Below are 15,466 nucleotides of genomic sequence, written 5' to 3'. Positions count from 1 at the left end.
CACACACACACACACACACACACACACACAGAGGAAACCCCATCACAGCATTACCATACAAACACTTCACTTCTCACCCTGGTGCAGAGTTTGACTTCTCTGCCACTTCTACCTACATCATCATACGTAAAGGATTTAGAGGACAGAGGAAGCCTGGCCCATTCCCAAACAAACAAATAAACCATCACTCTCCTGCTGAGCTGTGAGCCGAGCCCCACAGCAGGCAGCCGCTGAATGAAAAGCACCACAGCAGGCAGAGGTGTGATAATGGAAATGGGAAGGGGGCTGAACCATATTGTGTGACTCATAATGGATCTGTGTGAGAGCAGTGGATTCAAGTCCAGACTCTTTTGTTGGCATTAAAGACGGTTAACTGCTATTTTGAGGAAGTTTTAAGCCATTTGTTCTACAAGAACTCTCCACCAGTTTAAGCTCTGCAAATTATTCGGAATTAGTGAGGACAGGGTAGAAAGATGCTTTTTGGAGAAAAGCCTGAGGTCTGAGTGTTTTACATGATGTAAATCAGAATCTTAAATTATTTTACTAGATCATGTATGATTACCAGATGTTATCTAGCTGGAGAATAAGCACATAATTGTGCATGAATCCAAAGCAAAAATTAGATTTTTTGATGTATATTTATCAGATGATAATTTGAGCTAAAGGAGAGTGCAGCATAAAAAACTAGTAAGTTAGTTGACATGCTAGCAGACCAGACACTGAATTGTCCATTCCTGAAAGATTTATTCTTGTGATTTTAGTCTTTGACAGGAAAATCCTAGTTCTTAAAAGTCATTTTTAAGAACTAGGATTTGTCAATAGTTTGTTTTTTTGTAAGGTTTCAACATTACCCTGAGAAATTTCATCAAGCATCTCTCACCTAAGGAAAGTTCACTTAAAATCCCTAAAAGACAATGACTCGCTTGAGAAATATAGAAACGTCTACAACCGTAGATCAATAATTTGGCATCATAGTTAACTTATATGCTTACTTATTATGTGTCGATCGCTTTAAAACACTTTTGCTGTCCATAGTTCAGTGGGATTAATCATCAACACTAGGAAACATGTCCCTCCTTAGATCAAGCATCTCTGGGTCACTGTCCCATTTTCTTTTTGCAATCGCAGACCCGTCCCAGCTGTTACTTTCTTTATACAGGCCATGCTGAGCTGCAGCTGCGTGAACCTTACCTTCTGTACCCTGCAGAGCCGCTGCCAGCCAGCACAGCAGCATGGTAAGACACCATCTAAGAAGACACATCAGACACATAATGAAAGTTGCATTTGGAGAAATTCTGCATAGACTTAAAAAAAAAAGAAAGTTAAAACACACTGCAAAAAAGTTCATGACATCGATTTAAAATTCCAGCTGAAATGTAATAGCAGAAATCTAGCAGTGTATAGAAGAAATGAACAGGTCTGCTCTGAGAAATGCTTTTATAATTTCAATAATAATAATAAAAATGCAGAAAATGTTGAGGTAAGATATAAATAACAGCTTCTTACCGCTGAGACATTTCAGTAAATACGCAAATCCAGCTTTGGAAGTAAACTCCAAGTACATGTGTGAGGCAAACTTTGTGGTCCCTCTGCCTGACTGTGCAGACCTGAAGTCACAGTGCTGCTCTCTCTCCCTCCCTCTCTCCCTCTCTCTCTCTCAGCACAAAGACTCCCTCAGTTCTGTCTCTGACTCTTAGGACCCACACAGTTGGGAAATTTGACTCCCTTGAAGGAAAAAAAACGTACTCTTTAGACCTTCTTTGTTAACCTGCTGGTTGAGACAATTTCCTTTGATTGATAATAACGTGATGGGCTGTTATTTAAAGTTAAACGCATCTACCAGTGAATCGACTTTCTATGTACAATACTGTTTAGAGTGCTTTCATTCATTGTACCAATTGCAGGGATATATTTGTATCATTGAAGTGAAAGAAATCCTGTAATGCTTCCTAATGAAAGAGTGACACAATGACGAAGTCAAAGAACATGGCCGGAGCTTCCTGGTTGTCCTGGGTCAAAGATTTGTTGTTGGTCACCCAGTGATCCTCACTTCCCCCATCCCCTGTTTCATTCTGTACACACTCACCCTGAGAGATCACTTTACTGCCTTTCTCCTATAAAGTAACTTTGTACTGACCTGTGTGTCAGATATAGTTGATGGTAATTCAATAAACACCTACAATATAACAACCAAGGCTTTTCTGTGATACGGGAAGTTTTGGTGCCACCTCAGAGGAAAATGACGATACTAATAATGTGTGTACACTAGCCTCTCCATGGTTCATGAAGAGGCTTCATCATCCAATCAAATAGTTTAATTAAAATGAAAAAAGAACAGGATTCTGCTTAACAATGAGCAGATGTTTGCACCTCTAAAAAGGTACCAATTATGAGATTAACGTGTGCAGCCTTAGGCTAAATGAGACAAAGCCTAATTTCTAAGACATTAGAAAACAAAGAACATGTTTAATGTTTAAATAAAGAAGACATAGAGGATTTAACCACAGAATTGATATATTAAAAAAGAACAAATCAATATTCGATCAAGTGCAGTAGTTTAAAATAGCAGAGCTTGACCGTTTTAATCTCCTCTTAGACATTCTTTCTCAAGCTAGCAGAATGAAAGGATAACAGGTCAACAAGGTCAAAGGGAATCTGTGGAATAATCATGTCATGATGTTAACACCCCGGCATCACCAGATTCTGGAATGATAATGTCTGTGAGAACAAGAAAAGTTACATTCTTGCTCACTGCATCACCTTATACTGAGAAAATGCCCTTCCTAAGACACTTGTGCTATTTATACTCTTTCTGTCTATCTATATATCTATCTAGACTCCTAGGTAGGAGAAATCCGTTATTTCTGCCTTTCAAGTTTAATAAAGGCCGGTAATGTTTGGGTTAAATTATTCATTTGAGATGGTTGGGTGGGTCCAGGTTGTACAAATTAGCATGTAGTAAAGGTCATACATTTCTTGTATCAGATGTGCATTTTTTAAACTAATTTTTCCACTCTCAGAAGGTGTCACTCTGCTGTACAATCACAACACACGTTTTCATTCTTTTTCTCAGAGTTTGAATGGCACACAGAGGGCTCTGTCACTTGAATGTAAATCCATATGGGCTTTCGATTGCTTTCCACAAGTATCTGAGAGAAATGTCAAGTTTAATATCGGCAAAAAGGTCTGTTATGCCTTCTAGCTATTTGCTAGCCTTTCCTATTGGATGGCACTGGGCAGGAAGCATATCATGTGTTTTAAGAACTTTTTTCTCCTGAAAACAATAGCTCGCTGAGGCAGAAAACGATGCTTAGAAGTGCAGTGAGACAGCTGTAGGAGGGGGTCAATTTTCAATGTTCACTCAACTTGTACAAAAGCTTAATAAACAATGTCTATGCTGAGCGACAGATAGGTGGCATTTCATCTCGTTTTATACAAACAGACACTATTATTAAGTGCCAAAATCAGTATTTGACGTAATATCAGTGAAATATGAATGCACCTTGTTACTCATGCTAGCTAGCAGTAGCATTAGCTGATGACTCAGCAGCTTTTCCTTTTATATTGATTCCCTCAGTTCCAGAAAACCAGCAGGGTGATAACCAAAGACTATTTTTGATCACCAGCTTAAGTCTCTTTTCAGGTACCTTGCAGCTGCCTGGAGTATACTCTACCTCTCATTCAGTAACAGTTGGAATAGACTCTAGCCCAACAGTAGTCCTGATATGGATAAACAGAAGAAAATGATGGAATGAAGTCTAATTTTTCATTTATTATATGTCTCATATGTGGGTTCATTACTGTAGACTGCAGTCCATGTAATCTTAACGAAAAAACGAGATGCTGAAAGTCCAAGATTTGCAAAAATAGAATCCTCTGTGAACCCATCGTTTACCCATTTTAGTATTTCATGAGCTTTGGGGATTGTTTCACACACTGACACTTGAGGTCATCGTGGCTTTATGTGGATTCTGGCCAGCAGACAAGACTCTCATTGGGGCAACAATAAAGTGTCAAATTAGGTTAACGGTTCTGAAGGGACAGCCTGCACTTTAAAAGGAGCAAGGGTTATGGACAGCAGACTGTGTAACAGAGTTGTAATTCAGATGGTGATCAGAGCATCAGACTGGGCAGGTCGTTATTGTTGCTCTGTGCGTGCTGACCCAGCTAACCACTCTCTGGGACAAACAGGAAGCCATTTATCCAGGGCCAAGTTTCCCAACAGCCTTCTTACAGCAGCTCCAAGATGGGCTCTGTTGTTTTGTGAGCCAGTGATGATTTTAGAACTAAATTAATTTTTGGAAACTGAGCCTGAGAGGCTTACGTAAGAGACTCTCAGTACTACCCTCCTCTGGGTCAGACAAGAACTCAATACATCTGGCCAGAGAATATCACCTTGGTCACCACTCAGTTTTTTTTAAACTATATATATATATATATATAATTTTTTTCTTCATTTAAACATGAAGTAACACAGACAGGGTCGACGTAAATAAGAAAATATATTAGAAAAAAAAAGTTATATCATCGGGGAGAAAATTTTGATATTTGGTTGCCAATTCAGAGTTATATATACACAAAAAGAATATCTTATTAATACAAATGTTATAAAGAAATAACACAGGAGTCTAGGGTCATTTCTCTGTGAAAGCATTTCCATTTCTCCCAATATTGTTCATATTTTTCTGAAAATAGTCTCAAAGAGAAGGTTAGTTGTTCCATAGTGTGAATTTCATGTATTATTTCTGTCCAGTCCGAAACATTTGGTGCTTCCTCATTCAGCCATTTGCGTGTAATAGCTTTCTTGCTGGCAGCCAGTATCTGTAGCCGGTATCTATCCTGTTTCTTTAGTCTGTTTGGTATATTGCCTAAATAAAAAACACAGAAACTCCCTTCAAGCTGGGACCCAATTATCTGTTTAGTGTGTGCAATCACAGCTGACCAGTAGGGAGAGATTTTAGGACATTCCCAAAAGATATGGAAGTGGCCTGCTGAAGTCTATCCACATCTCCTCCAACATTTCCCTTGGTCAACATTTTTGCTTTGGTGTTCTTTAATCTTAGGTGTAATAAAAAACCTCATAGTGTTCTTCCAAGTGAATTCTCTCCATAGTTCAGAGCTGGAAGTAGTGGCTATAGTTTTACATATATTAGACCAATCTTCTTCTTCAGCTCTATTCCGGCCTCTTTCTTCCATCTAAATTCAATATACGTGGTAGACAATTTCCTTTCTGTTTGTAGTGTTGAGTATATCATAGACATTTTTTTTAGCACTTTCCCTTTACATATGTTTATAAAGATTTGGACTAAAGACCACCACTCAGTTTGATACAATAATATAAAACTTTGAAGAGGATAAAATATTTACTGTTGGCACGCATTTCAAGTGTTTTGTAACAAAAGGCAGAAATTGAGAGGAGTAGAATGTCATCAGAGACATCACAATGGTCTATATCTGGCTGACTACTACTTTAGTTTTGTTTCCTTTACATACCGTCCTCCTGCTTCCTGCCCTTTGTCTCTGTGTGTTTATAGATATGTTTTATGTGATTGTTATGGGAGGTTCCTTCCAAGTCTTTACAAACACTTCACATTGAGGATAAGCTCATTTTGAGGGTCACAAGCAGTCTAAGCAGAGATTTCAAGTCTTCCCTCCTCCCTCTCGCTAGCCGCTGTCCCCAGGTCCCTACTGAGGCATTCCAGGGACAGCCGAGCGGCATAATCCCTCCAGTCTGTCTTAGGTTTGGGGTTTCCTGTCAGTAGGATATGTACAAAACACCTCAGCTTTGGAGGCATCAAGAAACCAACCATCTCAATCGGTTCCTTTCACCACAGAGGTGCACAGGCTATTTGACATTTACTGTAGACACAAATTAATTATTGTTGTTGTTTTGCTGTCACACATCATTTTGTCCAGGTCCATATCCATTGTTGTGCCTTGTTTTTCCCCCCCTTTATAGTGTACTGGTACCTTAATGCTTATTACCTTTACCAAAGAAAATTAGCACAGAACATATTGCCATAAATAATCAGACATGACAACTTCATTATTATACAGACTTTAAGTTATATTTGTTTTTTGCTAAATAACATCCTAAAAAGAGATGAATCAGTACTAACCTATGATGAAAACAACAACAACACTACTATAGAGACTCCATATTGCATCCTTTGCCACTAGCTGTAGTGGCGTCTAAGGAAAGAGCTCACAGACTAACATTATGACAACATACAAAAACTCAGTCAAACTCATCAATAATTAAAATGTCCTGAAACGTTGAAACCAGCAAATCATCTGTATCATTTTCACTCTATTACATCTTCATTATGCTTGGCACATTCCCATCTGTGGCAACAAAAACAGTAATGGCCTAGTGTGTTACGAGCAGCATACGTTTGTTCATGGTCATCAACACATTATTCCACATTTGATATTCTTTCACAATATTGGCTAAAAAACATGTTCAACTCATTTAATCATCCCAAAGTAAAACATTTGTTACAATGAAGTGTCACAACTGGCATGGAAATAAATAATAAAGATCACAAAGGAAATATCATTGAATGTTATTGCCAAACGCAAAAGTATTCCTATAAAAGTCATTGCTGTGATCTTTAGGGTACTCTGTAAAAGGACAGTTTCCACTATATCTGCATGTCCCAGTGAAACCAACGATTGCACTAAAGGCAACAAAAACAAGCTGCAGTTCATGTTTTTTCATCTGGAGGAGTTGGAGTGGTGGAGCCCCTAGTGGTCTGTCTGTAGTCAGTCCTCTTCACTTCCAGACTCTGCACTAAGCTGAGGCTATGCTGTATGCAGAGTCCCTTGTTGTCCAAATGTGGCACTCTTCTCTTCGTCAGTCATCCAGGTTATTGTAATCTAAGGAGGTTGGAAATACTGGACTTCTTAAAAAACAAAGTCTGTTGTCACTGTCCCACCTTAAAGCCTTTGTGTCCAAACATGGTTCGTTTAAAGTACACGTCCAAAAAAATAGGAACCTCTTTGCGCTAGGAGTAGATAGTAATGACCTCCCGACCTCCTCCCCGGACCAACAGTACACGGTCTAGACCTTCCATTAAAACTTCCAGGAACTCCATATCTGAGACACACATTCTGGTTAAGGGGGTTATGCACTACTATTAGACTCAATATGCTTTATTATTTTCTTACCAGGATGAATCAGTAAATGCCACTTCAATATCTTTATTCTAAGTATCGGGTTTTAAGGTCTGACGTCATTAGCAGTTTCCAGGTCCAAACTCCACTTCAGGTCCCAAATTCAAACGAACAGTGCAGCATCACTGAGAGCTGAAAAACTGTCTAAATTCTTTCATCTTTAATAAAATGATCAGCGTTGCTGCTTTACCAGGTGTAGTAATTAATTTTAACATCCAGGCATCCATGAAAACAGGATTTATTACATTTAGTGGAGTTAGAAGTTAGCAGGAAGTTAGCTCGCTAGTTTCCACCCAAACATGATATAGCATGTTCTGAATGAGAGATTTCTGAAAAAATTAAACGTACAGCTCTGCTGTCACTTCCAACATAAATGAAGACAGAAAACTAAACAGCAGTGATGTTTGTAGGGTTACTGAAGTTGGGCTAGCTGTTTTATAATGTGCTACATTAGCATAATCTAAACACATTATCACAGTGAAGCTGGAGGATGAACGCTAATGTTTTTCCACTTAACAAAAATTAACATGAATGCTCCACAAATGCAATTGCATTTCTTTTAGGGGCTTGTTCAGATTAAATAAAACAAGATACAAAGCATTAAAACATGTTAAAAACACAACAGCCTTAATAAACGCAAAGTAGTCTGGACCCGGAAGCCGGGTTCATACGTCGTCACTTAAAGACTGGATAGAACTGCTGTTATAGTTGGATAGCTTAGCTTAACTTAGCTTAGAACTGGGGCAAAGAATTAACATTAAGAATTAACCGGGGTGGCTGTAGCTCAGGTGGCAGAGCAGGTCAGCCACTAATCAGAAGGTCGGTGGTTCGATCCCAGGCTGCCTCCTGGCTGCATGTCAAATATCCTTGGGCAAGATACTAACCCCATGTTTGCCTACTGGTGTTGGTCAGAGGGCCCGGTGGCGCCTTTGTCCGGCAGCCTCGCCTCTGTCAGTGCGCCCCAGGGCAGCTGTGGCTACAATGTAGCTTGCCATCGCCAGTGTGTGAATGTGTGTGTGAATGGGTGAATGACTGAATGTAGTGTAAAGCGCTTTGGGGTCCTATGGACTAGAAAAGCGCTATACAAATGCAGACCATTTACCATTTTACCAACATTGGTCCAAAATGTAAAAAATAACCCAAAATTCAACCTGAAGTTACGAAGATATGGAAACATTAAGGATTTACTTTGTTTTTTATAAGACTGCTTAGAGTCCTATTAAAACGTTTTCAAAACAGCATCTTAGTTTTTATGTTCAGTTTTAGTGTGGTTTAATTAATGACATTAACTGAGTCAATATGCTTTAAAATGCTTCTAGGAGGATCTTTTTAACCTTTGGAAGAAGACACGGTTGTTGATTATCTATCCATGCTTAGTTAAGCTAGCTGACTCTAGCATACAAACATAACAGTGCTATTAGGGCTGGGCCATATCATACCGTTCACGGTAATACCGGTATAATGTTGGGCAACGACAAGAAAATGAAATATCGCGATAGAATTTGGGTAAAACGCGCGTGCCTATGTTTTCATATGCACATGGCGGAAAAAGCATGCTGGCGGCGACGGAGAATGAGGAGGGCGAAAGCGGATCGTTGAATGAAACGGATGAACCAGAAGTGGTTGGTAAAAATGCTGCAGCTTCAGTGGTGTGGAACTGGTTTGGCTTTCGACCGTCAGATACACAACAAAACACTATTTTTGGTAGCGCATGCTAGCGGGTCATCGTTACTACCGTGTTTTTTGGAAAATACGGCACACTTAAAATCAATCCTTTGATTTTTCTGAAAATCGACAGAGCCCCTTATAATCCCGTGTGCCTTATGTATGAACTCTGGTTGTGTTTACTGACCTCGAAACGATTTTATGTGGCGCTCGAAAATCTGTCAAATGTTTTAGGACGATTTTGCTAAGCTACGAACCCGCACTACTTGATGGATTGTCGGAGCTTTACCGCTATTGCAGGCAGGAGTCTCGCGGAGTGATACGTACTGTGCTTCAACATAATATTACTGTATTGTGTGTGTGTATCTGGTCGTTAAGTGATGATGTGACGAATCCTACTTCCGGGCCTAAAGTAGTCTGCGTTTAATATGGCTTTTGTGTTGTTAACATGTTTAATGTTATGTATTTTCTTCTATTTAATCTCAAAAAGCTCCTAAAACAGTCAGTGATCACTGTTGACCTCCCTCAGCTTTTATTACCGCTAATCATTTATTTAAGTTCAGTTTTTAAAACCTTAGGATGTAACTACAGCCCAGCCCATGCAGCAGTATATGAATGACTAAGCTCGTATTGTGGATGGATTATCTCAGTTGTTCTCCTGGCTGAAGTTTGGTCCTTTTACAGCATCCTGCCATGCAATTACATTTGTTCCTGACCACCGAGAACACTCACGTTAACTTAAAGTTAGCTTGTTTATATTACGCTAACATAGCTGTGTCGCTAGCGGTCACGTAGCACATCATTATATACCAGCTAGCCCAACTTCAGTAACCCTACAAACGTCACTGCTGTTTAGTTTTCTGCCTTCATTTATGCTGGAAGTGATAGCAGAGCTGTACGTTTTAATTTGTTTCCAAAACCCTGCAGTCAGGACATGCTATATTGTATTTAGATGGAAGCTAGCGAGCTAACTTCCTGCTAACTTCTAACTCTGTTAAATGTCATAAATTCCGTTTTCATGGATGCCTGGATGTTAAACTCAATTGTTACACCTGGTAGAGCAGAACGCTGATCATTTTATTAAAGATGAAAGACTTTAGACAGTTTTTAACTCTCAGTAATGCCACAGTGATCGTTTGATATATGGACCTGCAGCGGAGTTTAGGTCCAGACACGGCTAGTGACGTCAGACTTAACGACCGGATAACCTCTTTTTAAGTTTTGTGGATATTATACATGGTTATGCTGAGGATATGTCGGCCAGTTTCCACTGGAAATGCCTTTTGGTTAAACTATCAGCAAGGAATTTGCACTGTTACGTTTTTATATAACTTTAATGCACATAAAAAACAGCTGCTTGTTTTTGCACTAATAAAGTTGTGGAGTTGTAAAGTATTTTGTCTAGTGTCAATTATATCGTCAGTTATATCGTTATCGCAAATTTTCAAATGTATAGCTTGATAAATATTTTTGGTCATATCGCTCTGCTCTAAGTGCTATGACTAATCTCATATTAATAGCAAGAAAGTGGGTGCCTAAATATCAAACAGTTTATCTACTGTGGTTGACTAAATGACTGAACAACTCACAGACTGAAAGAAAATCCAGTTAAGGGCTTAATACTGCTGGTACTTTGAAAAAGGATACAGTTGTCATCCCCTTTCTTGTTCTTTGGTGGGCCCGGCATGTTCAGCAAGACGAGCTCTGAGTTACAGGATTTCTTCACCACCACCTCGTTCAGTTTCACCGCTGTGTGCATCCTCCGCACATTAGAGTGGTTGCTATGTTTAACCAGAGACATTAACAAGGTCTTTAATTTAACAAAAAATCATGCAACACAGTCAATCATCTTCTAAAGTATGCTATACTATCATTCATCTGGCCACTCAAGTGCAGTATAAAAGATTGGGGATGACAATGAAGGATGCAAATGCAGATGGATGCAGTTTCCTTGTGATAAAAGCACGAGCTTTTTGTCTCATCACGTATGCATGCATGAACTAGTTAATCGCTTTTCTACCAACATGCCAACAGAGATTATTTCACACGTGAAAAAGTTCAAGCACATGCAGCCAAGAAGTGAAAGTTACTTACAGATTCTCCCACTCACTAGAGGATAGAGGATGGGGGATAGAGGATGGGGGACACACATCCAACATTAATAGCAAAATATAGCCTCTAAATATTCAGAGATTGTATTTAAATCATCACGCTGTCACTCCAGGAATCCCTCCTGCAACATTTTGAGTAAATTTGCAATGCCACTTTCTTGCAATATATATTCTAAATTCTGTTTATGTATGTGTCAAAAGTGTGAGGCAGCATACTTAGCTCTACTTACGGTTTCATGTTGAACATGTCTTTCACTGCCATGTTTTCTTTGTGTTTGTTCCTCTCATTCTGCAGTTTGTCTTTGGTCCAGGTCATGTGGACACGATCAGAAGTGGCGCCAGCAGCCTTGTCATTCGCTGCAGAATGAGATGCTGTGTTCCGGTCGTGAATCAGCTGAGCCTGAACAGACGGTGACATGATATAAAGTCTTATTAGTTCCGTGATCTTCACCCTTAATCTTTCATTAGGAGAGCTGATACTGAATACCACAGCTTTTCAGGAAATGGAGACATTCTAATATGGAAAGAAAAAATGATGAGAAGAAATGTCTGACATGACAGCAGTCAAGCGATATATTTAAGAGCATAAAGTACATGCAGACTCAAAGAATCACATGAAGAAAAGCCTCAGCTTCCCTCATGTGATGGTAACACTTCTATATATCACTAAATTATTAAAAACCTGCAAATTCATATGTGCAAAACCTTCTGCATATTCTTTTGCAGGACTTGTTTTTACATTTTTAAATCTTATTGTTGACTCACCTTATCTGGCTATAAAATGGATTTGTTTTGTTAAGTGGTTTTCTTTGACCCAAGTCTCCACCTGCATTTGGGCCCCATGCAGACACCTTTGGACTAGGCACATGCTTCCAAACTGCCTCAATGATTCCCATCACCAAGAGGGCAGACTCTGACCCTGTGGACCTTTCTGCAGCCTTTGGCACTGATTCTCACACCAATCTTCTCTCTCACCTCTGGCTGGCTTTCTTGGCCTCACTGGTACTGAACTCTCACAGTTTCAGTCCTACTTTTCCAACTGAACACAGCTTGTCACCTTAGGAGACTCTTGCTCCAACTCTATTCCAGTTAACCATGGGGTGCCTCAAGGCTCTGTGCTTGGACCCCTTCTCTTCACCATCTACATGCTCCCTCATGGGCAGTGGTGCCATGGTTTCTGTTTCCATTCTTATGCTGACAACACACAGCTGTCAGTGCTAAACTCTCCACAATCAAAGCTCCTTGACCAAACGTCTGCATGAAATTACAACATGGATTTTAACTACCTAGCTCAAAAGCAATAGCACTGTGCTTTTGCTTGTGGCCATCAAGACCCTGCTCCAGAAGAATGGAGCTCTTCATCGACATGGGTGATCCCCCCATCTCAGCAACCCCTGGACTCAATTTAATTTCAATTTAATTTATATAGCACGTAATCACAACAACAGTTGTGGCACTTTATAATGTTCTACACTTTTATTCCAGGGTTATTATAAATCTGTCACCAAAGCAGCTTTTCTTCGTCTAATGAACATCTCTTGACTTTGGTCATCGCTCACTGACTCTTTGGCGCTATCTGGCTGCAATGGAGTCCCATTTGGGATCCCCCACATATCACTCCACATAAAGCTCAACTGGCTCCTGGTCACGTCACGCATCATTTACAAGTTGCTTCTGCTCATTTATAAATCCTGTTAATGACCTGGGCCCTCAGTACCTGTCTGGCCACCCATACATGCAGCCTTGGATGATGTGATCCTCAGCCATGGGGCTCTTTTCTGTCCCTCGCACCAACCTCCATATCTTCTTTAAAACTCCCATCCGTTCTTCAAAACTCACCTCTTCTTTAATTTCTAGATTTTTTATTATTGTTTTAATAAAGTGTCGTTGAGTTTCTTGAAAGGTGCTGAACAAATCTATATTGTAGTAGTAAATTGTATCTATAAAGCACTAAATTACAAAAATAGCTGGCCCGAGGTGCTTTATATTGTACGGTAAAATTACAATAAGAGAGAAAAAGAGAAAACCTCAACAATCACTGCTCCTATGTACAAGCGCTTGGCAAGAGACAAGAAACAGGACCGATAAAAGTTAAAACAAATAAGCTTCATGCAGAACCCTGGACACGCTCTCTTACCTATAGGTAAAATGTGTCGTTCCAGCTCTCCAGTGCAAAAATGCATGCATGATAGGGGGAAAAAATGATGGTGCATGATGCAAAACTAGTGACATTATTCTTTGTGTCAGACCTGCACATGTATAAGGCAACTGACCGCTCATTGAGAGTTCCACATCTTAAAATCTGAAGATGGGCACAAATCAAAAGATGAAGATTTGGGAGGAAATAGTCATGACTGATATTTTGGTGCCTGCCGCTCAGGGAGGACTTTGTGTCCCCCTAGTGGCTGTTTTTGGTTTCTGACACTCTGTTAGCAACATCCTGGAGGGTGAACAGCCGAAACAAGCTCATGCATACACTTAACAAATGAGTTAATTCAGAGCACTGTCTAAAGCATTCCGGCGGTTATGAATAGATTAGGATGGTAAAGATGATGAATGGGATAGAGCGACAGCTCCAGGGTTGTTTGTTTGGTCTAGTTGCCATGGCTACCTCATCCTCTGGAATGCACTGAGAGTAGAGGGGCGGGGCGTCGGCACTCGAACACTTCTTCCTCTTTATGGAGGCACGCGATACATCTGTGATGCTCTGAATCTGAGCCCATCGTCCATTCACAACGCAGTGATTAGGGGGAAAAGGTCAAAGGTCAAGAACAGCAGAACAGACCGTGAAGACTTTTGCAACACCTTAATATTTAAGCAGTTTTTCCTAAATCCTGTCATTATAAAAATATTAATTATTGTTGATATGTTTGTTTTAACAAATCCATCATATGACCATCATAAAAGTCTTGCAGGAAAACATTAAAATATGCCAAAATAACCAGCTTATACATCGCTTTACAATCATTTGAAAAACGTTAAGGATGTCCAGTATGTGTCCCTTTACCTCTCTCTCCCTCTCTGTGCGGGACAGCTGCATCTGTTTGAGCATTTGAGATCTCTGCTCCATCACCAGCGTCTTCTCATAGGTGAAAGCTGAGATATCACTGTCATGCTACAGGGAGAGAGAGCATCTGCAAATTCAGTATGAGTAGGTATGGAACTATTATCATATTAAGTAATCTAATGCAGATTTAAAAGTGAATTAAAAGTGTAGACAGTCTCACCATCTCCACTACCTCCACCACTGCATTTAGACGCAGTTGGTAGAGAAACATCTGGAGATCTTTCTTCATCTGAATGGAGTTGTCATCCATCTGTGCCACAGTGAAGATTCGCATTTTGCACTTCCTCCATACCTATACAGAAAAAGTTATTATAACCAACCACCCAGAGCAACACGCCCATCTTTTATCCAGCTCAATTAATAGGCCACCTGAGTGCAGCACGAAAGATTAAAGACCTGCTTTTATTATTTTATTATGACTGAAGGTCGGCAGGCTCTGCATCAATATTAAACTGTGTGACATTAGGCCTCGAGGGCTGGTGTCCCTGCAGGTTTTAGATGTGTCCTTGAACCAACACAGCTGATTTAAATGGATAAATTAGCTCCTCAACATGTTCTGAAGTTCTCCAGAGGCCTGGTAATGAACTAATCATGTGATTCAGGTGTGTTGACCCAAGGTGAGATCTAAAACCTTCAGGACACCGGCCCTCGAGGCCTGGGATTGCCCACACCCCGCATTAGAAGCTGTTAGCAAAAGATCTTGATTTGCAAACAGGTCAATGGCTATTTACTACAAATCTGTGGGGAAAATGTTTAAAGGTTAAAAGAAGAGTAATTTTAATTTTGGTTGAAGTTGATTAAATGTAGTCCCATATGGTAATTGTCAAGTCAGAACCTACGGGACTGAGAAATGCAGCCACCTTCGAGGCGCAGTTCCCCACATGACCACTTGAGGCTGATTCCAAAAGCGACTTGATCATGATCTTTTTAACTCTCATGTTAAAGTGCAAACTTTAGCCTTGTAACTTACATGTTTACAGCCTGGTACCAACATGGTTTTGGTCTCCATAAATAACAAAACACATTCACAACAACATGCATGTGGTGATGTGTTTGTAAGATTTCCCCCTTTTGGGCATTCCTATGGCTTAAAGTCAGGGGTGTGGCCGTTTTGATTGACAGGTTCAGCTTCCTCAAGAACTGAACTCAAGACTTTATTTGTGGTGTTCAGAACACTTGGTATCGCTGCTGTGTGATGAAGGATGTACAAAAGTCTAGTGAGGACACTTTTTGTATTTGTATGTTGCTTAGCATTAATTAGCAGATATGGAAGCAGCTTGATAACGAAGCTTGCTAGCATTAGCCAGTAAGTTAGCATACACTCATTTCAAAAGGAAACTTCTGGCTGGAAGACAGCAGCCACAATGCTAACGGTGAGAACATTGAGACAAATTTTAACGGTGTATATAAATGCACTCTATTCATCCTGCTTACTGTGGCAATTTAT

General features: G+C 39.9%; 2 protein-coding genes across 8 annotated transcripts in view; both read right to left on the bottom strand.

The window, feature by feature from the left end:
• col15a1b (collagen, type XV, alpha 1b) overlaps positions 1 to 1,618 on the bottom strand; it is a 59,077-nt gene extending 57,459 nt beyond the window's left edge. The window contains exons 1-2 of the mRNA XM_005737554.1: positions 1,507 to 1,618; positions 1,192 to 1,247 (exon numbers count right to left, since the gene is read on the bottom strand). Of these exons, the coding sequence (XP_005737611.1) occupies positions 1,192 to 1,247; positions 1,507 to 1,517 (67 nt within the window). The 5' untranslated portion in view covers positions 1,518 to 1,618. The remainder of the gene's footprint in view (positions 1 to 1,191; positions 1,248 to 1,506) is intronic.
• Positions 1,619 to 6,059: 4,441 nt separating this feature from the next.
• Positions 6,060 to 15,466, bottom strand: part of LOC102196174 (solute carrier family 12 member 7-like) — a 39,565-nt gene continuing 30,158 nt past the window's right edge. For 4 of the 7 annotated variants that reach the window (XM_005737546.1, XM_005737547.1, XM_005737548.1 and 1 more), the window contains 7 exons: positions 14,180 to 14,311; positions 13,960 to 14,067; positions 13,564 to 13,665; positions 11,183 to 11,352; positions 10,936 to 10,950; positions 10,489 to 10,622; positions 6,060 to 7,099 (listed from right to left, as the gene is read on the bottom strand). In XM_005737546.1, coding sequence (XP_005737603.1) covers positions 7,008 to 7,099; positions 10,489 to 10,622; positions 10,936 to 10,950; positions 11,183 to 11,352; positions 13,564 to 13,665; positions 13,960 to 14,067; positions 14,180 to 14,311 — 753 coding nt within the window. In that variant the 3' untranslated portion in view covers positions 6,060 to 7,007. The remainder of the gene's footprint in view (positions 7,100 to 10,488; positions 10,623 to 10,935; positions 10,951 to 11,182; positions 11,353 to 13,563; positions 13,666 to 13,959; positions 14,068 to 14,179; positions 14,312 to 15,466) is intronic. The other 3 variants (XM_005737549.1, XM_005737550.1, XM_005737551.1) reach the window with 3 other exon arrangements.

The sequence above is a fragment of the Pundamilia nyererei genome, unplaced genomic scaffold (assembly GCF_000239375.1).
Source record: "Pundamilia nyererei isolate P.nyererei 1_Seehausen unplaced genomic scaffold, PunNye1.0 scaffold00077, whole genome shotgun sequence".
NCBI classification, from domain to species: domain Eukaryota; kingdom Metazoa; phylum Chordata; class Actinopteri; order Cichliformes; family Cichlidae; genus Pundamilia; species Pundamilia nyererei.
Note: the sequence above shows the minus strand (reverse complement) of the source record. Positions and strands in the feature narration are given on the sequence as shown.